A 21,657-nucleotide genomic window follows, 5' to 3' on the forward strand; every position below is an offset into this window, starting at 1 on the left:
GAGCACTCCAGTGAAAAGGAGGCATTGTTGTAAATAAATTTGTTGACTGACAACCAGCCACTCACAATAAAAAGGTACTTCATTGTAGGGCTGTATGATTATGGTAAAAATCCCATTCATAATTATTTGAAATTGCAGTTATTGAACACAATTACTCACTGAATTTTGTTTTCCATCATAATCGCTGGTGTTTATTCCCTTGTCAGATTCCCTGAAAGTCCAGTAAGAAAATGAATGCCTGCTTTTTCTTTGACTATCACAAACAAGAACATCGCTGAAAACAGATCCTGACGCAACAGTCGTTCATTATCGTGAAGAAGCCAAAATTGTAATTGAAAACAAATGAATAATTGATTCATTGCTGTGCCATATTTTATTCAAACAATGCTTAATGTGTACAATACAGGATAGAAAGAAGAAAAATAGATAGAGCCTCACCATGCCAGCATGAATCCTTAAAGTGAACACTGGCACACATTTGTAGATGATCGCTGTCAGTATTTAGAACAAATAATCATCAAAACTTCACGTTTTCCACGTGCAGATGTGAAAAAAAACGAAACTCTTTTCCTTAAGGGTTCATGCTGGGCTTCTGCTCCCATGATGCAGCTCATCTCCCACGAGCCTTTGTGATTAAAGATCACATGAGAAGCAGAATAAAGGACTCTTTTTTTGGGGGGGGGGGGGTCATTCTGCGAATGGGGTCTGTTCTCTTCAAAAGTTCTCTACAATCTTGTTCTCGTCTTTTCATTTCGATGTGTTCCGTAACAATCCGGGAGATGATGACACAAGGCGCGCTGACCTAACAAACACATTAAACAAGCACTTTGACTGGATACACATATTTAGACACGGCAGTTAGGTCAGGACGATCTGACTACACAGGATGTTGTGATGCAGCATCGCAAGCCTTCTATCAATGGCTGTGTGCAAATACACACATGCACACACACACAACACACACACACACACGTTTTCATGCACAACGAACTAACATTATAATCCAAAGAGAACTCTGAGTGAGTCTGAAATAGCCTGAGTTGAGATGTGTCCTTCTTTGGCCTCTTTCATCAGTGTCTCTCCTGTACATCAAGCTAGGGCAGCAACACACACACACACACACACACAGACACACACACACACACACACACACACACATAAACCTTCAACACACACACACACACACACACACAAGTAAAAGTATATTCCCTCTGCTCTTGTTAAAAATGTATGAATACTGGCATCCCATTTGGATAGCGAATGGCGAGGCTGTAGAGGGTGGGGATGATGCACTGAGGAAAAGTGGCATATAAAAAAAGTCAGTCCCAAACTTCTTAAATAACTCCCACGAGGGCCTGAAATGAAATTATGATAATGAGGAAATAAAGTCTCAGTCGCTTGGTGAAAAGAGGAGGAAGAAGAAAAAAAAGAAGCAATTATCATTAACAAGTGCGACAGGTGGTGAATATGCGTCATTAAGGAGAACGACAATTAAAAAAAATTAGAACGGAAAGTAGATTTCTAGGACAGAGAAGGATCAAGGAACTATGAATTAAAGCTGTGTGAGATTTGAAGCTGAGCAGTTGATCAGCTGTTATTCTCAGAGAATTTAACCCCAAAGCAATTCAGTGTTTGATGTCGAGTTCCATGTTTTAAGATTTCTCCGACTTTAACAGCGCTTTGTCATGAACGGGGTTGTTTCCGTTCTTCAGACGCAAACCCGGGATTGGATTGAAATTAGTTTCCAACATGGTGGTAGTGTGTGTGTGTGTGTGTGTGTGGGGGGGGGGGGGGGGGGGGGACTGGACAAAATGATCATACAAAAAAATAATATTACACAAAATAAAATCACAACATAACACATTTTCCAACTTCAATTCTAGAATCTAATATAATATCATACTCATTCAAATGTAAATTAAAAATAATGATTAAAATGCTTTCCATAAAAAGAAGACAAAATGTGTCAGTCTGAAGTAGAAGGTGTGAGTTTCCGAGCTCAAATCTCAGCTGATGGTATTGATTGAAAAGCCTGATTATAACCAACCCTCCTGATGCGTTTTGAGATGATTCTCTATGGCTTTTAAACAGAGATCAAATCATGTTAGCCGTGTTAAACCACAGGCAGGTGTAAGGCCGGTCCTGTGGCCAGCTGGATTCTGTTGATTTGATGCTCCATGTTAACTTTCTCTGTCGGTTCACCCCCTCTGGCAGGCCGTCTGAGTACCTTAGCAACGGCAGGTCTCTGTTTGAAGTCTTTACTGGAAACGTCTATTGGCTGGTGCCCATGTTTTCCTGACGTGTGGGTGACTGACTTGTCGGCTGGCTAAGCGATGGACCCTGCAGCTTGAAAAAGACACGACTCGACCTACGCCTCAGTTTGCACAGCCTCTATGCATTGTTGCCAAGGTAACCCTTGGGCCCAGGGGGTGGTGGTGGGGCGGGGGGTTGTTCCAATACTGTCTACTCAGCTGAGGGTGAGGAAAGAGCTTACGATGATGTAGGTACAGCTAGTAGGTATGTTTATCACGGTGGTATGCGGTGCTGTTTATTTCCAGTCCAGCCCTGCAATGAGTTTTTATTGTCCACGTTCCAGTTCTATAAAACATGTTCTCGTAAACCGACAAAGTTTACACTCTGGATGGCGCACCTGTAGGGCAGAGCATGAATGTGCCCTTTCTTCAAATGAAAAGCCACACATGCTGACGGAGGCTAACATGAAGCACCGCAAAACAAACTGCGAGACCGTTTTGAGAAAATGTGTCAGTGAAATAACATCCTCTCTTGGTTGAGAACCAGGAGACTGAATATGCGGACAAGCAGTGTAGAACTCAAACACCTACATACACACACACGTACGTCTCCTTTCCCGGTTTATTAATATCTGTTTTATCTCCTTTATCGGAGTTGAACTCCATTTTGATTCGTCCAATAATCATAGTCTACATATCGTTGAGTATCATATAATTATCACAAATTTAGCAAACAGACAGTGATAATTTAATCCCACACAAAGTTTGCAGCGTAGCATTAAATCGGGTCTGATACGCCAAATCCTAGAGGCATTCCGAGGACGCTGAGTTAACGTTTCCTATGAATTCCAAATGAGGAAAATGGCTCCCGTCTCAGCACATATTACTGATTTCCTGAGATTTATATTACAACCTGTATGGCAGAGATTGTGAAGAATCAATGGAGATTTAATTTCTGTTAGAAAGTAACAGTATTGCGGGCAGCGAGGGGAAGAAGAAAAAAGGAAAAGCTTTGTTTTCCAGGGAGGAAATGTATCTGTGTCATAATGTTGCCTCTGGTAGGATGCTGGCGCTCTTGTAACAATGAAAACATCTCAAGTGAAATCTATCTAACATTTCACAAATATATCCTGTCTACAAGCTGTTGATACATATGGTTTAAGGAGACATCAACTTTTCTGTTCTACTTTCCACATAAACGATCACGTAAATCTCATGAGATTATATGAAAAGAAATTATAACACGGGGATGTTACAGAGAATTATATATCTATATCTATATCTATATCTATATCTATATATATATATATATATATATATATATATCCTCAGTGTCTCAGATCATGTCAGACTGGGAGAAAGGAAAGGAAGTCCAACGAGAGTCAGTCTAACAAAAAATTGCAACATGGCACAAGAATTATTCAACCTTTCATAAGCGTGAATATATTCTGAGACAGAAAGTCACTTGGTAGGATGATTTTCTTCCAGATTGGACTGAGAAGAAAGAGAACTTGAGTTGGAGACGTGACTGCACAACAGCGTGCAAATGCCACAGATGCCTTCGCACAGCACATTTAGCCAGGCAGATGGACACGGGCTTTCTTGTTAACCTTGACGAGTTTTGGTTTGCCAAACTAGCTCTAACAATACATGAACAGAGTTGTTTTGTTTTTTTTTAACTGTGTTGCCTTGCTTCCAGGTATTCTTTTGAAAACTGCAAAAACAAATAGAAACGCAAAATGGAGAAAAACATGGTCACATAACCTACGAATAAATAATGTTTCTTGTGTATATAGAGAGAGTAAATGTCTCCAGGCTAAGAGCTTCTCTCACCTTCTTACTCACTAGAAAGGCCTTTGCACGCTGAGTCCGTTTTTTTGTTTTTTTTTTTCAAATGCCTATTTCAAATCCAAAAGAAAGCCTAGAAAATGTTACTCAGAAACCTTGCACACTGGGGACAATACATTCCTTTTTCTAATTCGCTAATTCCCCTATTTCTAGAATTCCCACAGCGATACAAATAAAGTGAGGATGATTTTGCGTCACTTCTTTAAAAAAAAAAAGAAAAAAATTGTATTTTTCTGATCCTTAAGACAAGATAGAGGAAAAAGAGTTTCCCCTGCTGATAATGGAGCTGTGGAATTTTCTGGACTAAACACTTCCAGGTGTGTTTCAGTGGTCCGGTTTGATATGCTGCAGGCGATAGTGCAAACACACATTAAAAAGAAGCCCAACAATTTCTGCAAACCGATTGAATCCTGAACTGCAGCTGGCAGTATGTTTGCATGTAGACTACGGTGGCTCTGAAGGGTCAAATGCTTTGAAAGGGTGCGGAAAAAGGATCAAGCCTGTTCTGAAATATAATGATAGATGAGAGCTTCAGACACGACATGAGGTTGGTATTTCTGACAAAAAAAAATTAAAAAAAATCAGACTCAGACTGAAGACTCAGTGTACAAATACCTGAACAGGTCCTCTTTCATTCTTCCAACAAGCTGTATCTTTACATCATTGTAGCACTTGTACTTCTGAAAACATTTGCGAGCGGCACTTTCAGAATGAGAAAAAAACAGAGAACTTCTGCAAAAAAACTGTAAAAAATCCTCATGTGCTCCAGCAACAGTCTGAGGATGGTTGGAACTTTCCTGCTCCGTTACAGTGGCGTCACCCATGTGTAAGGCTGGGAATCGCACTTTGGATCTTTTGAGGCTCGCGAGTATCCAAAGATAAAAAGAAGATTATATGGGTTTTTTTTGCTTGTTTTTTTTTTAAAAGGACGTTAAAAAAGATTTGTAACTGTGATTTTCAAAATGTCCAAGTGGACTTGAATTTATTTTTACGATATTGAACGTTGTATACCAGAACTTATGTAGCGTATGTGCTGATTGTAGCGCAAGCCCATGAATCCAGAAGGACATCCTGATCTAGATCAGTTTGTTTTCCTGATGTCATCAATATAATGCTCCCCAAAATTTCTCATTCCAGGTGATTATTATTCCTTTGTGTGACTATGACTCAAACTCTGACAATGCTTTGTGTGTAATCCTGCTACTCGTCAAGCAGAATAACAAGCTCATAACCAAACCTCTCCGGCGAAGGTAAAACTCACTGTGGCTCATGACGAGCCCCCCTGGCTCCTTTGATTTTAAACCAACAGTGCGGAACAAAAAAGATACCTTTAATCGAGAGCGCTGGGGAAATCTTTCCAGGTCCTTCATTCATGTTTATCTGATAATTTACCATCAGGCACCAACGACATGCTTGACCGTTAAGCTGATGAGGTTAAATGTCAAATGTCTCGGTTACAGTGACAGGTTGCAGTGCGTTCACCCTGTCAGCATGTCAACGTGTGTCTACACACCTGTAATAACACTGTCCACCTTTTGTACACACTGCCACACTCCTGCGAGCCTCAGTCTCACTGAGTCAGCTTTTTTATTTGCTTTTGCATAACCTTACTTTTTTGTGGCTTTTTCCTCAGAGGCCAACAGACAGCACATTCATTCCATAGAAAAATCGAATGCAGTGAAATCAGGAAACTAACATTGAACCAAAAGGACAAAAATTCTGTGGGGTGTGGATCATTTTTCCACATATTTACAGACAGGGTATTGTTATAAAGTCTGACGCTGGACAAGTTGAAATGCTGGAAAATACAGTAATCACCATGAGAAATACAGACATGTTGGACTCCGGTTTCTAACCTCAAGCTGGACGCCAAATAATGTGAATAAATATACATAAGTACAGTTTCCACTTCACTCTGGTTAAACTGCATTATGTCTTGCTGTACGGAGTAAAGAATCTTTTACTGTCACAAAAAAAAAAACCTCTTTTGATGATTAATGACGGTGTTGTTCCTGTTTTTAATAACATAGTGGTGCTCCAACTGTTGCTGCTACAGGAAAAATAACATTTAAAGTTAGAGTCCGCAGTATTTCCTTAAATAAAAAAAAGATGTAGACATTAAAAAAAAAAATGGATTTGGCGCAGTCATCACTTAAGGCCCCGCCAATGACAGCGGGCAGGTGAGGTTGGACATGGATAAAACTCAGTGGCTAGACCAAATTCATTCCTCAGAAAATGGTATGCGAACAGAGCAGAGAAGAAAAAGAAATAAAGCCCTGCTGGGAAGAAATGAAAAGTAGATAAAGCTCGTTCAAGAATAAGACTTAATCTCTGTTTGGCTTCACACAGCGCTGAAGGGAGGCTGGGGATGAGGAGCCATGCTGAGTTGGCCTGCTTTCTGCTGGACAGACAGGTGATAAACACCGCTGGTTTGTTTATGCTAGCCAGCATTTAGCTTGTGTTAACTGCCGTTTAGGTTGTCCAAGCCAGTGTTTAGTTTTTTTGTTAATTAGCATTTAGTTTAACCTTGCTGGCAAGGCTTGTCCTAGATGATGATTAATTTGTGTCAAAAGCATTAAGCTGGTCCAAGTCAATGTTTAACTTGTGATAACTGGCATTGAACTTGTCCTAGCTACCTTTAGCTTGTGCTACATGGCATTTAGCTTATCCTAACTGGTTCTAGTTGGTATTTCATTTTTGCTAAACGTTGTTTAGCTTGTCCTAGTTAGCATTTAGCTGGCCCTAGTCAACGTTTAGCTGATGATAAATGGCATACAGCTTGTCCTACCCATATTTAGCCTGTGCTAACTGGCATTTAGCTTATCCTAAGTGGTCCGAGTTGATTTTTAATTTGTGCTTAAAGTCATTTAGCTTGTACTTGTTGGCATTTAGCTGGTCCTACCTGATGTTTAGCTTGTGCTAAATGGCATTATGGTTGCGCTAGCCAGGGGTTAGCATGTTACACCAGGGCTGGGTGGGGGTTTTCATGTGGTCAGGTGGGGATCACATGTTTCTGGTGCTGCTGAGTTCAGGATCAGGGGCCAAATTTGGATGAATGTTGTGTTTACAAGCTCCAGCAAAACATGTGACAGTCTCTACTTTTCATGTAATATTATACAAAGTAATAAAGTTCTATTTTCATAGACTCCTGTTAGTTGTCATTTTGGAGGGTATATATTTTTTTGGTGCTGTCAGAATTCACCACCTGAGGGATGCTACTAAAATTTAGTGTTACGTATAAACCGTATAGCAGAGGTTAGGGCAACAGCTGCCAAAAAAGTTAGTGAAAACAAGTCACAACACGGTCATGTGTGCAGCAGATAATAAAAGTCAACTGTGCGTGCTGAAGTTGCAGTGTGCAATTTACGGGATAGAACATTTTGTCAAGCATGATTTATATAAATATGTAAACACATTTTTTGGAAAAACTTCCCATGTAACCCATTCAGTTCAACAGCACCACAATATGTCTCTCAAACCGATTCAATAAAAACTTACAATGGTCGTAAAGGGAGGATTTATTGCAGGGGTGCTGAATTGTATTGCGTTAGTTTTATCTAGCTATAAATTGGCAAGTGTGAGTATGAGGTAATAGAGAAGCACTAACAGGCACTATTAACTTACGTTAACTCATTTAGGGAGAGGCTGAAATATATCAGCACCTCTGGCTTTCCAACCTGACATGATCAGAAGTCTATGAGGCTGATGACATTCTAGAAATTGAGAAAATGATGGGGGGAGGAAAAAGGGGGGGACTTCTAAGGATGTGAAACAGATGCTTTTCATTCGTTCTATCTTCTCACAAGCATGGTTCCTTTCTAAAACTTCCCATGAACTCCTCCAGTTCTACAACAATGAAGGCAAGTGAAATCATTTTGACAAGATGGGCGAGGTTGTATGCCTGCTGGCAAGGCTCAGGAAAAAAAAATCTGTCAACTAAAATGAACATTATAACCTCAAAAAGAGACCAATAAAATGGTTTAGTAATCTATCTAGGGTTTTTACTTTTTTTTGGAGCAGAAAAAAAGAATCTGGCCTCAATAATGATGTGGATGAAAATCAATATACCCTCTCTTATTCAGTGTGCTTGGGTTATAATTAGCTTATAAAACACACCAACTTCTGTAGTGGTTTGTGTGGCTTAAAACACACAGCCTGCATCCTAGGAACAGTAAAAACACCCATATTACAAAAACAGTTTAAAAATGAAACAGAAAAATATTTCTGCAGAGCGTTCATTGTTTTGCCAAGTAGTTTATCTGTCTTTTCTTTGCCCAAAAAAAAAAAAAAAAAGGCTTCGGTGGATGTAAGTGGTTATAATTGTAGGTCTACATCTGGTAGTAGTTAAAGCGGCATTATTTTGTGCCGACACAGTTTCTGCTGCTTGAGTGGAGCAGCAACACACTCCAATAGCAGCACTCGCTTTAGAAATAAAAGATCTGATCTGTTTCGCAGCCACCTTTGGTCTTCACGGGAAGGACGCAAGTGCAGAGATGTCCTATGCGTCTGTCCTTTATGTCTGTTCTGAATCCTCAGATGCTGCCAAGGGAGCGCATGAGATATGGAATGATAATGGACGGCAAAGGGAGGCGACAGAGAGAATTAAACCACCTGAAGAAATGCTTTATTTAACTATATCAGAGCAGATCAAAGATTTGTATCCTAACACCTATAACGATGACGAGGTGTCAGATTTCACGCTCTTGGTAAAATAGCTATTTCCAGTGTGGCTATCACTTTCTCTCCAGGTGGAAGGAAAAGAAATGAATGTTATTTTTGGTCTCCCAGTGGAAGGCAGGCATTGTGTGTTTGAACAGCTGAGTCTAAGATCTCTCTGTCTTTAGCAGGCATTGTTTCATCGTCCAGTCTTCTGGCAGGTTTTTGCAACCATTTCTGATAAAAGCACATTGCTATTACCCCCCCATGCCCCCACCCCCCCAAACAAAATGACTTTCAAAAGATGAAACAAATAAACCTCCTATGTAGTGCAAATGGCATCATCCCCAGCCGAGACGTTGCTATTTTCAGTTATTTCATACCATTTCTTATCCCAGATGAGTCTCTTGAATTTCAGCTAAAGCCGATGTTTGCTGGAATAAAGCGAGGCGGTGAGTGATGCCAGCTGCAGGAGCTCCGTCCTCATCGCCACGCCAGCCAAGATCACACGTTGAGACCACAAGCCCCCGAGTTTTAACTCGCTTCACGATGTTGCTGATGAAAGTGAAAAATGAAAATTATGCAACAACTCGTAAATCCTGAACTTATAGAAAAACACTGAATGAGACTCTGTCCTCTCAAGAAATACATCCGGGGGTTATTCCATCGAAGCCAGATTTAGAGGGAAAAAAGCCTGGCAGTCTGCACATGGTTATCATGGTAACCCAAATGCTGCAGAATACCCCTGGCTCTTTTAGATTATCGTGGTTTGATATGTCCCCCGGAATTAACTGTACCAACTTTTGAGTAATTATGAGCGCAGGAAAGAAGGAAATCAGTTGACATCAATACATAGTGAGAAAGGACGGAGATTGAGGCGTTGGGTGAGTCACACTAACAGATTTAAGTTCGATCCCCATCGTCGGTGCAGGGTGCTGTTTTGACGGTTGCCGCTGTTGGAGACGGCTTTTCATTTCCTGTCACCAGTGGTGAGTGGATGCTTTCATGGTTATTCGCTTCCTGTTTTCAGCTGAAGGTGGAAATGTTTTTTTAAAAACCACGACGTTGTCTAAGGTGCTTTTATGAAACCAAACCAGGATGTTTTCCTTACCATTTCCTCCACCTAAACCTCGACCGTAACAGCATTGACACGTCATTATTTTATGTCATGGGAAACAATGCTCACGTGTTGTATCAGAGGGTGCGAAAAAAGCCTTACATGTTTTTTTCGGGAGGACTAATAACCAGGACCTCTTCCCCCCGCCTTACACGGTGACCATGGCCGTTAAAATGACACGCCAGCCTGACACGAACACTACTAACAATGAGAATTAAGGTTCCCTTTCTTACACAGAACCCCCAATTCAACAACATCAAGCTCTGGGTTAGCGTTGTTTTGTTTTAAAGTAACATTTTATAACGTGTCAATAAAGTAAAGGTCTTTTTCAAGTTTAGGACAAAAAACACTTAGATAAGGTTAGAAAATCTTCGTGGGTTAAACACAGTGATGTAACCAGGACTTAAAAGGTCCTCAAACACACATGTCACGCTACAAATTCCAGCAGTTGATACCAACCAGACTGTCGGTTGGTCCAACCCACCCCCATCATGTGCTCATGGGTTGCGCCACAATCAGTGCTTGCAGGTAAAGAAAGTAAAAGATAAGGAATAATGTCAACGGAATTCTCAGTAAATAGAGATCAGCCTACATGTACCTAATGTAGTACTAAAGATTGTAAAGGCTGGTGCTCCAGACCAAAAAAAACAAAAAAAAAAAACCCTAATCATGATTCAGCTGGGTTGTGGAGTGTAATTATAAAAACATTATGAGGTGCTGAGAGCAGCAAGAACAGGACATGCAATGGAGAACAATCCATTGCAACCAGGTTACTTTACATATCTGCAATCCAAGCAGCTCCATCCTCCCACCAAGCCTCCGGCTCCTCATTGTGGTAATGGCCTGACGCAGTCACAGTCTCATTGGCACAACCCATCTGTTGTTTTTGTTTTTCAAACTGGGGTTGGAGGGGAGTGGGTTGATGGGTGGGTTGGTGTTGGCCCGAGTGAGGAATGAGAAAATGATGGGAGGCAGTGACCACAAATTGTTGCAGGTCTGTTATTATGGTGACTTCGACGTTAGCAACAGTTAGATGGCTTACAGTCTGACACAATATTCAACTCTAAATAAAGACATGAAGCCTCGGCCCGCTATCACAGTTCGCTGGCCACTTTGGGTTCAGCGGGATGGGAAGAGAGAGGGAGGCAAGTTGTCGCATGGCTGTACGCACCGCACACAGGCAGCGATTACCAGCAACTTAAAATGTATATGAAGGTCAAAAAAATGTCTGCATTTAGAATCAGAGGAATCATATGATTACCTGAGCACTAGGCTGGTTCTGTGGCCAGAGCTGGTTCTGTTAGTCTAGATCTGATCCACTGAGAACCCGCACTAGTTCATTCGGTCACAAAAAGACTTCAAAATAGGGTTGATTTAACAAAACATTGTTTTTTTTCAACACTTTTACACTTACACACACCTTTCCAACTTTACCTCATGACCTGTGGCAGGCACACACTTAAACACATTCCATTTTAAATTTATAATGAAAAGAAATTGAATTAGAAAAATCACATTTAAATACGGATTGAATTATTTATGCGGCTCCTACACAATGTATGAGGAGGCTGCAAAGAGGCTCCTGCGGAAGAAGAAGCGAAATATCATACTGTACCTGTTCCCTCAGGGTTTTATATTCAGGACCCTCAGCCACTGATATTAGAGTGGAAATAGAACTTTCTCGCCTCCACGTTCCCCTGAAAAACTCCCTTTTGTTTGCCTTCCAATTCCTCCATTGCTCCGTCTGTCTCACACACACAACCAGAGCTCTGGAGCTCACCTCACTGTACCAGATGAAGATAATAGTATCAGTGCTTGACAGGCACTGGCACCAGCTGTTAAAGCAGCCATGCTTTGTGGACCTGACCAGATGACAAAATTACACTGAATTTCATTTGACGTTGATTTTCACCTTACAATAAGAAGCGAACCTTACAGTGTGCTTTTACAGAATTAAATGGTATGGGGGCCACTCAGCAAAGAGATTCATCCGTACCTGCTGTCATGGAGTGTTTAATTGCGACAGCCTTACCCCATTTCCCCCTGGAAAAGTTTTCCATTGTTGAGTTTGTTGCCAGACCACCCTCTGAGACGCTTCTGTGTACAGCATGTTTGTAGCCAATACTTTTGTCTCCTCAGAATTTGTGAGCTGAAACATTCCACTTTGGATTTCCGTTCCAGAAAGTGTCTGATGATTTTTTTTCCTGATGTGTCGTGGGAGAAGTAGAAGCTTCGCAACTTCATCAGAGAGGAAAAAGGCATTAGCTGTAAGTTAACTTATTTGGGAGGTGTTCATGTATAAAATATGCTGTAAAGTACATGGATTTTTTTAAAACCTTATGATTTTTTTTTTGGTAAGATTCATCTATTTCATTTTTTGGGGGGGTCTACAAATTGGCATCATTAAACATTACTGTGACTTATTTTACCTGAAGCACTAAACGTTTTAAACGATTTGTTTTGATCAGCTCATGCTAGCATGCTGCTTTTACTCCAGCTAACAAATATAATACACAAGCTCAACACTTGAAAACAACTTCTCTCTTAATTCCAGAGCGGTGACATGGAAAGTGATATGTCAGAGGAAAAAGAACAACAAAACAACAACTCCTTGTGTAGTCACAACAGAACAGGATCAGTCAGCTTTTTAAAGATGGTTTACCCAGCAGGTTTTAAAATAATCCATGTGGATGCAGTATGTGGTAAAGGAGTATTAGTGGGATTCTGTTGACATTAGAACATCATTAGCAACAACATGACATGTAGTATTACGTCATTTACAACGTGTTTTGGACTGCAGTATCTTGGGAGACTGTTTCAAACCATCTGACACATTAGACCTGATAATCTCAGCCTGCTCTAAATGATGAAACCACACGCTGGATGAAAATCTGTTAATTCATTCACGCCGTACCTGTACAGAAATCACACAAAGGGCAACTTTAAAATCAGCCAGCGCTCCGCCATCTTTCATCACGAGAACAGCCAACATGACCTCACTGTATTTTCTATCAACACTTCTACTGTCGCTGCCCACAAAATTCCCATGTAGATCAGAAAAAGGGCAGCCAAGGGAGAGGAGATGTAGGTAGTGATAGATTTAGTAAGTGACACAGAGAAGAACAGCACCTCTGAGGCTCCTGGCAGGTCTGCTGTGCTGTCTTTGAGGTGGAGGCTCCTCCAGAGCCATCCTGCTGCATTCTTATTAAGATTAACAATGCTGACCAAGGCGCACATCTCCCATCATCAGAGCCCCTGGGGGCAACAGCAGGCTGACAGGGATGAGGAGTGTGTGGGAGAAAACTCAGTGTTCTCTGGTGCATTTCCACAGCTGCTTTTTTTTTTTTTTTGGTATTCTTTTTCTTACAAGCAAAGAATTCAACTTTTGTACACACACACACACACACACACACACACACACACACACACACACACACACACACACACACACACACACACACACACCCGCCCTAGAGATTATTAACATTTTAGTGTAATGAAGCTTTGGCAAATGTTGATTAAGCAGGATCTTTTTCTCCGGGAAATGTTGCTTTCATCCTGCTCCAATCTCCCCATCATGGCAGCTCTCCACACTGTCGGAATCTTTCACTGACAGGTCTGATGCAGCCGTATCTGAAGCAGTGTTCTTCCTACTTGGACTCATTCAGACAATCAGTCCCTGACTGCTGTTTGGTCACTGTGTCAGTCTCTTTCAGACCTCTCACTCAACCCACCTCCTGTTTGACACATTTTCAGGATGGTCCTTTAGTTTTAGGATATTGTCGCTAACAAGCGCTAGCTGTTGCTAACACCATCCTAAAAATCACACTCGACTTCCTGGAGTTACTTCGCATTTTAGATTGTTCAAGAAGATGAGGCGCTTTAGAAATGTACCATAAGTGATTACATTTACGATTACAGCCCTATTGGATTAATTATTTTTTTGCAAAATCTTTGACATCTCTCCCAGGTCATGATGTATTTTATGTGCTAATGCATTTTATTGTTTAAGATAGGAGTGTGACAACTGCTACCACAGGCAGTTGACCATATATTGGAAATAATCTCAGTAAACCTCATCACAATATTCTGTTTAATCTAACTTTACATGAGCAAAGAGATTCTGTTTCTTATGAATAAGGAATGTAGTTATTAAAGGATTTTTTTCTATACAGGTATCAACAATACAATGTTACAATCCTGTAACACAGATTAGAACTCTGCAACATTTCATGTTTATGATTATGACATTACTAGAAAACTGCTTAAAAATACGCCTTACACATGATTAAAGCATATATAAATCATATTGAGCCACAAGCCTTAAGAGTGAAGAGTGCAGCAATCAAATACCAGACCACTCCCAAACATTTAGCAGGAATGCATATTTAATTTAATTAATAGTGTCAGAATATGTATATATATAAATATAATAAGATATATATATATATATATATATATATATATATATATAAGATATATAAATAATATCAGGGAAAAGACTCACACAGCTGTACACAGTTGTAGAAATATATCTCATGTTGTTTTACTGCAGAGTCCCAAATTAAAATGTAACTTTCTGTCTTCTTCAATGTCTGGTGGAGCATCATCACCCTCGCTTGGGTCTAAGAGCTTCAGATTTGTCTGTACTTTTAACAGTTTATGCACTCTGTCTGCAGACAGAGAGCCCTGGAGCTTTGTGTCACCAAACCATGACTGTAGTCTTAGGCATGCCCCTGTTGTTGGTGGGATCTGGAGTATGGCAGAGGCCACCGGGGAGAGTGGCTCAGAAGAACATAACCCTCTCCACCAGGTGGATGCAGACACATGCTGGCATGAGCTCCATATCCCAGCCCCCTTCCAGAGCCCTTCCTTGGCTGAGAATCTGGCAAAGCTGCCAAGCACTTTACCTTCATCAAGATTAAGATGGTGTGAAAGGCTGGATATGACATAGTAAGCACTGTTTATCTGCTCTGCTGAAAGCGTCTGCTGTCCGACATGCTTTGGATCCAGCATATAAGCTGCTGCGTGGATGGGTTTGACACAAAGCTCCTGGCAGCTCTCTAATGATGCAATGACAGCTTTCTGCTCAGCGCTATCCAACACCGACTCTGACAAGGAGGCTCTGATGTGGTATCTTAACTGGCTGAACATGTCAACAACACCAGAGAGTACAGAATCGCTCCCTTTCATGTATTCAATGTAGTTCCCAATCAAGCAGAGCAGGTCTCGACTACTACATAACCCTTTCCAGAATGCTGCATCCTTTACTGTGGCTCTAAAGGATGCTTCAGTATCCAATGTGGGTGAAACAGCCATCTCCTGGAGAAACTTCTGAGCCTCCAGGAGGCGGTTAAACATGTTTACTACACTGGTCCACTCAGAGCTACTAGGAGATGCCAACGTTGTCCCACTGACACTGTGGTTTCTTTTTTTTGTCATCTGCCAACATCTAAAAGTCTCTGCAGATATTTTTTGCTCTCTCACACACCTCACCACCTGCTCAGCTCTCCTGCACAGCGCCTTCAGTGACGGCAGTGCTACTGTTTCATCAAAGAGCTGCTGGAGGCTGCATGCTGTGCAGCCGATAGCCGATACGTGTGGGAAGGCTTCCTCTACTTTACTCCAAACTGCCATCATTTCCGGGGCATTATCAGTCACAACGGCAACAACCTTTTGCGGCCCAATTTCATTTATAATGTCTTTTAACTCCTCAGCAACCATCATGCTGGCATGTGTCTGATCCTTCGCCTCTGTGCATTTGTAAAAGAATGGTACAGGAGTAGCAACAATATAAATGATGTTTTCAGTCTCTTTTAAGCCACTGCAGATGACAGTGACACAATCGGCTTTTGCAATGGCCTCATGAACCTGACTCTGTACTCGGTCATACTCACAGTCCAGAAGGCGCGTGGACAAAGCCTCTGTGGTGGGCGGACAGTACGCTGGCCGAAGCACACTGAAAAATCGTTTCCAGTATATATTGTCTGTGAGAGTGAGGGGTGACGAAGTGGCATACACAGCTCTCGCCAGACACTCATCGGCATACACCTCATTGCGCTGATCCACTGAATCAATGAGAAACTGTCCCCCAGGGCTGGCAGATGGTAAGAATGAGAAGGAAGGAACAGGAATGGAGGCAGAGGAGCTTCCATCTGGACCCGGCGACTGCTGCGAGGCCACTGAGTACTCCTTGCATTTGTCCAAATGCATCTGCATCTTGGTGGCATTCTTAGTGTACGTTTTCAGACAGTAGTTGCACATGAAAGTCTCCCTCCCATCTTTGATGGCTGGGGTGAAATGCTTCCACACATCTGACTGCAGGCGTGGCATTGCTCTTCATGGATGAAACACAGAAAAGAATAATGCATTTCTATCAATTCATTAAACTGTGAAATATGCAATTATGTTTGAGAAATAATTTCACTTTTTACAATATCAATTTGATCAAATGAATTTGAAAGCAAACTGTATGATTGCTGTATTATAGCTGCACAATTAACTAAATCAAAATGGCAGCATGTGCGATTATAAATATAAAAAAAAACTGCTTTGGTTTTTATTTTGGCAAGTTCTACGTATTTTATTTAGCTCAATTTTTATATCAATACTGCACAATGTTTTTCTTTGTACTTTTTCCCAGCAGTTTCAGTTTTCTCAGGGAACTCATGATACCATTTGTTAATTATGTCTCAATGTTGTTAACAATAATAACAATATCAATGATCCAAATCATGAGGACATTGTATGTGATAGTTTACTTCAGGGGAGGGAGCATATCTAGAATTAAACATAAACATCTTCATGTCTGTGGCCATATTCAGCCTCCACTCACACAAATTTAATATTTTACACACACACACAAAGTATTGGGTGACTTAATTAAAGTGACTTATTTTGTTTAGTTTAAAATTGTATGGAACTGTGACATACATAAACTCAGGACTGTAGCCAAATTCTATATTGCACATATAGGAAGCTGTGGCAAAAACAAATTTTACTTTTATGTTCTGAACATGGAAACTTTTAGAGGCAAAAGTAAAGTCTTATAGGGTATATATCTGGAACAAACTTTCAATTCATGTTTTTGCTTTTCTTTTTAAGTTTAACACTTCCCTCTTACATTTTTACTGAGATCAATGAGTAGATATTTCATCTCAAATAACCCCTTCCTGCTGTATTTGGTTAAATTCAACTTTGAATTCCATTTATTTTTTATTTCATTCATATGTGTGTGCTTTTTTTTTTTTACATAGCACTAATACCATGTCTCATCTTAACTATATTACGTTATTAAAAGCTGATACATAAATAAACTTGCCCTTACACTTTCACTTTTAACAGCTTGACATGAGCCAAAACCAAAAGTAAACAACATCAGAAATTATTAATTGGAATCCCATTCGGTCCTACCTACCTTTAACATAAAACGGAACAAGCCTCAAGGTTATCCTCCCAGCTCTGTCTATGGGGACTTTTCCACTCACTACTGATGTGAATCTTTATCCTACGAGCTGCAACATTAGCTGTTATTGCTAAATGCTTAGCATGTTAAAACGTTAGCAAACTGAATGAACGAGTAAAAATACCCCGGTAATAAACTTAAAAGGTGCCGTGGACCGTCCGCAAGTGAAAGTATGTCATGTGAGAGTAATATTGAAAAGAATTTGACTTTTTTTTTGTTGGAAAACTGAGCTACATGTACAGTAAGTCTTTGCTAGACTTCCCGGGACTGAACGTCACACTCCTTACGTACGAGAGCTCGCATGGATCAAAACAGTCAAGAGCGAGTTTGGACACCACAGCAAAGCAAAGTCGGGCTGCGTTAAACTAAGGTAAATGGAAAACACCGATTACACTGAAGGTACGCTAACCTGTAATCATACGGTTTGCAGGTAGTAAAAATACCCTCAAGTGCCCTTGTAGATTTTTATTGTCAATTAACACAATCCTTTTCTCAGCGGTTGGGCACTTGAGTTTCAAACAACAAACTTTATCCTCATTTCTCCTTGCCTCTTCCTCCGCCTGTCTTTCCCTCATACGTCGTCCTGAATTGCTCAACCCGAGGTTAATATACCACTTAAAATATTTTCAGGTGGAACTTTTTTCACTACAGATATTTTGACATTTGCCGTAACATAGGTGTAGCCCTAATTAGTTCCAGCTGGGCTTTTTTCAGCCTTCACAATGGACCCTTTTCACAGTTTACATTGTGTGACGTCATTCATAAACTCCACAGATCAGGGAGTTTAGGAAATAAATCCATGGTTTCAGACACAGCCTTTGACATGTCAAAGCAGGAAATGCACAGTTCCAGGTGTCTTCACTCCACCAAGTCCTGAGCCAAATTTGAACTTGAAACTAACCAGCAGGAACATCACCTCCACTTTCGCTTTCCCTACTGTGACATGCTAAAATGTCTGCCAAGAAAAGGTCTAATCAAAAATATTAGTGGTGAATTTGGAAAATCCTGCCAATTATACCAACCCTCGTTTTATCAGCAAGCAAAATCACTTCACTGGGATGAAAACGCTTCACCCTTTTCAAGTAGCAGGTATATTTTACTTCTCCTTCTCCCCTCCATGTTAAGTGTCAAACAAATTCCATCGACTGAATGCTGGTTTTGACCCATCATGGATTCTACCAATGAACTTGATGATGAAATGACACTCGGCGAGTACAAAGATATTTCGAGGTATAAATGTACTTATTGTACGAATTTTGCAGTCGTTTGAGCTACATGAAGGTAGTTAATCTAGGAATATATCATTTTCCACAAGTATTTGATGAGGCGTGCCGGTTACGTATTCACATTCACCAAACAGATCCCTCCCCGCTGGTGTAGGTCTGCACAGGTTTCACTGTGAATGTGCTTTAACACTCATTGACACTGATTATCTCAATCTTGGTGTCACGTTTCAGTACCGTGTGTCTGTGTTTAGTAACTTCACCACTCTTCAGTCAGGTTTGTGTGGAACAGCGAGTCCAGCCAAAGCAAACTTACTCTATCTAATTTTTTTTTGGGGGGGGGGGGGTGGCAATCTGAGCTGGTAATGTCAGATTGTGTAAAAAAAAAAAAAAAAAAAAGCTCTTCAGAGGGTGAATATTCACATTGGCACTCTACAGGGAGACTGAGGGAGCAACAGGAACTCACTTAAGCAGAGCACTTTTATTTTTCCTGTCTCTCAGCATTGGATTAAGTCACCCAGCCCCCTTTTGAGAACATCAAGCCAGAGAATTAGAAGTCCAGACCACAGGGACACCAGTAGAGAGGAGGGATGATGTCATGGCGTGGCAGCCATGAGGGTTAGTTCTTTTTTGGTCGGTTTCTCATGGGAATTTTTGTGTGTACCATTTATTCAAAAGGTTATTTTTGTCCATAGTGTGATATGAAATTCCACTGACAATAACCCTGTCATGGGGAAAATGAATTTTTAAAATGATTTTTTTTCTCCCCCCTCCCCCTTTTTTTAATCCAAATTTAGATGTCCCCCAAGCCATTTTCTTCTTCTAATCCTATTTAATTTGGAACTTTTAACAAGATGGCATACCAAAAGCTGTTTCATGCTGGTGTCTTGATTTAGCTGTCAGTCTTTCACACAAGTATTTGTGTGTGTGCACTTGTGTGTGTGTGTGTGTGTGTGTGTGCGTGTTCAGTATACAGTAATAGGCTGCAGTCTGCCAAAACCCTTAATGATGACACATAAACCCCGTTTATCTGTAGGGTGTTGTGGAAAATTTGGCTTCAAGATTAAAGCTATCATTTAAGATCCAAGAAACACTTTCATGTCTTCTCTGTGAAATGCCCGTCTTTTTAATTCTCTGTCAGAGTTAATGCTTCAGTGCTAGCTTTGGACCAAAAACACTCTGTGACAAAAAAAAAGAAAGAAAGAAAGAAAGAAAGAAAGAAAAGAAAAGCCTTTCTATACCCCTGTAATGTTCACTTCTGTAAACATCAAACAACATCACACACTTTTGATTTAGCAAGGCATTAGGCCACTTGAGAGAGTTTAATTAAATGGTATTGTGTTGTTTCTTCTTGTATTGTTTCTGTTTCTTGGAGCTTAAATTGACATCATGGGACTGCTGTTAGCAATTACTTGATGTATATTAGAGCTACATTTAAATGAAAGTACTTTTTGTGAGAGAGCAGTTTACGGGAGAGCATCACTCTGTTGAAAGTGTGTGGCCTCTTTCATTTACTCTCTGTGACTGCGGTGGACATTTATTCATTAAAAAGGAGTTCCAGTCACTTTTAAACTGACGTCGCATAATTTCTGTGTCCTCTCACACTTCTTTTTTTTTTGTGTTGGTGCTCTGTCGCTAATTAATGTCAGATATTACATTGATGTCGCTCTGCATGACGAGTGTGAGAGACTCAACTCTGTTCCCTCTCACGTTTAAGAGCTTTCATGGCTTGTCTGAGGAGCTGTATTCCTAGCTGATGTCTGACTTATTAAATCAGGACTAACGAAACATCACTTCTTTTCAAATTCAATTAAAAAACAACAAACAAACAAAAAAAACAATCCTGCCATCATTTTCCAGCAGCTGCGCAAAGACAGGGCAGTTGGCATCCAGACATGATATTTATGATAATCTACCACAACATTTGGCTGTTGGACATTAATAAATGCAAAGTTGACTGCAGAGTTAAACTCATTCTGATCTGGAATAAATAGCAGAGTTGATTGATGCTTGCCCCTGCATGCAGTACCCTTACCACCCAGCAGAGGACACTGTGGCCAAGCGTCTTTCCAAGACCTTTGACATCAGCCCATGTTGCACTATCAGTGTCATTGTGGCATCAGGTTGATTACAGTTATTTAAACTCCGACTGTCTGTCTTTGTTGAGTGTTAGTTTGCGGGGCTGTAGTTTGGATGGTAATGGAAATGCTGTATTTAGGTGTCTCTCTCTCTCCTTGATAACTGCAGAATGTATGCACATGAATTTTGAGTATTAACCTATTAAATAAGGGTTAAATAAAAAGAACGCTTCAAGTGGGACATTCCCTAAAAGCTTTGAGCTTCACTAAACGTGTACGTCTGCTCAGGTATTACGTCATATAGGTATTTCAATAATTTAGCTTTGTCTGCTGGGAATACCTCTGGATACTGACGTTATACCCCAAAGTAAAAGTCTACTGCGACACAATAGCGCCAGTGTACTTTGATAAAAGCTTGAGCTTCTTGTGCACAACTATGAGCGGAGAGATTACCATAATAATCCCACCCCCTTCCTCCACTGTGCCTTTCACTTCACTCTGTGAAGACATTTGAAACACTCCAGTGAATAAAAACAGTAAACAGCAATTTGCAGGTACAGTAGTTTGCTGTTCACCGAGCAGCTATGAGCACAAGATGGATGTATTGACCATCAGAGGTTGAGAGGCAGTGTGTCTTATCTCCCCCTTAACATAACTAATGTCCCGTAAGGAAGCAGGTGTGTGTGTGTGTGTGTGTGTGTGTGTGTGTGGAAGGGATACCTGAAGCTTAATGGATGAGAAATTGTGGCTAAGAAATATATCTTCTCCCTCCTCTCCGCTCTCCTCTGCTTGCTTTGAATCAGTTTCTTTTTTTTTCTTTGTTTGTTTTCATGAAAAGGACGAGCTTCAGTGCCTCAATGAGTCACAGCTATCATTCCATTCAACCAGGGCACAGCATGGAATATCACAACTATTTATCTTTAAAATGATCCAAATTGAGTTTCACGCCTGTTAGTTTTGTTTTTTTCTGTTTTTTAGGGTTTTGTTTTTTTGTTTTTTGTTTTTTTATAACATCATG

The 21,657-nt window shown here is 40.6% G+C and overlaps 1 protein-coding gene across 1 annotated transcript; it reads right to left on the reverse strand.

Moving 5' to 3' along the window:
- Positions 1–14,366: 14,366 nt before the first annotated feature.
- LOC147240771 (uncharacterized) lies at positions 14,367–21,433 on the reverse strand. Its single transcript, XM_086193253.1, has 2 exons — positions 21,360–21,433; positions 14,367–16,210 (listed from the first exon to the last, which is right to left on the reverse strand). The coding sequence occupies exon 2, from the start codon at positions 16,204–16,206 to the stop codon at positions 14,410–14,412; it is 1,797 nt and encodes a 598-aa protein (XP_086049379.1). The 5' UTR covers positions 16,207–16,210; positions 21,360–21,433; the 3' UTR covers positions 14,367–14,409.
- Between the last annotated feature and the right edge of the window lie 224 nt (positions 21,434–21,657).

This window comes from Aulostomus chinensis, chromosome 22, assembly GCF_037954235.1.
Source record: "Aulostomus chinensis isolate RoL2024-O1b breed Wild chromosome 22, RoL_Achi_v1.0, whole genome shotgun sequence".
In the NCBI taxonomy this organism is placed as follows: Eukaryota; Metazoa; Chordata; class Actinopteri; order Syngnathiformes; family Aulostomidae; genus Aulostomus; species Aulostomus chinensis.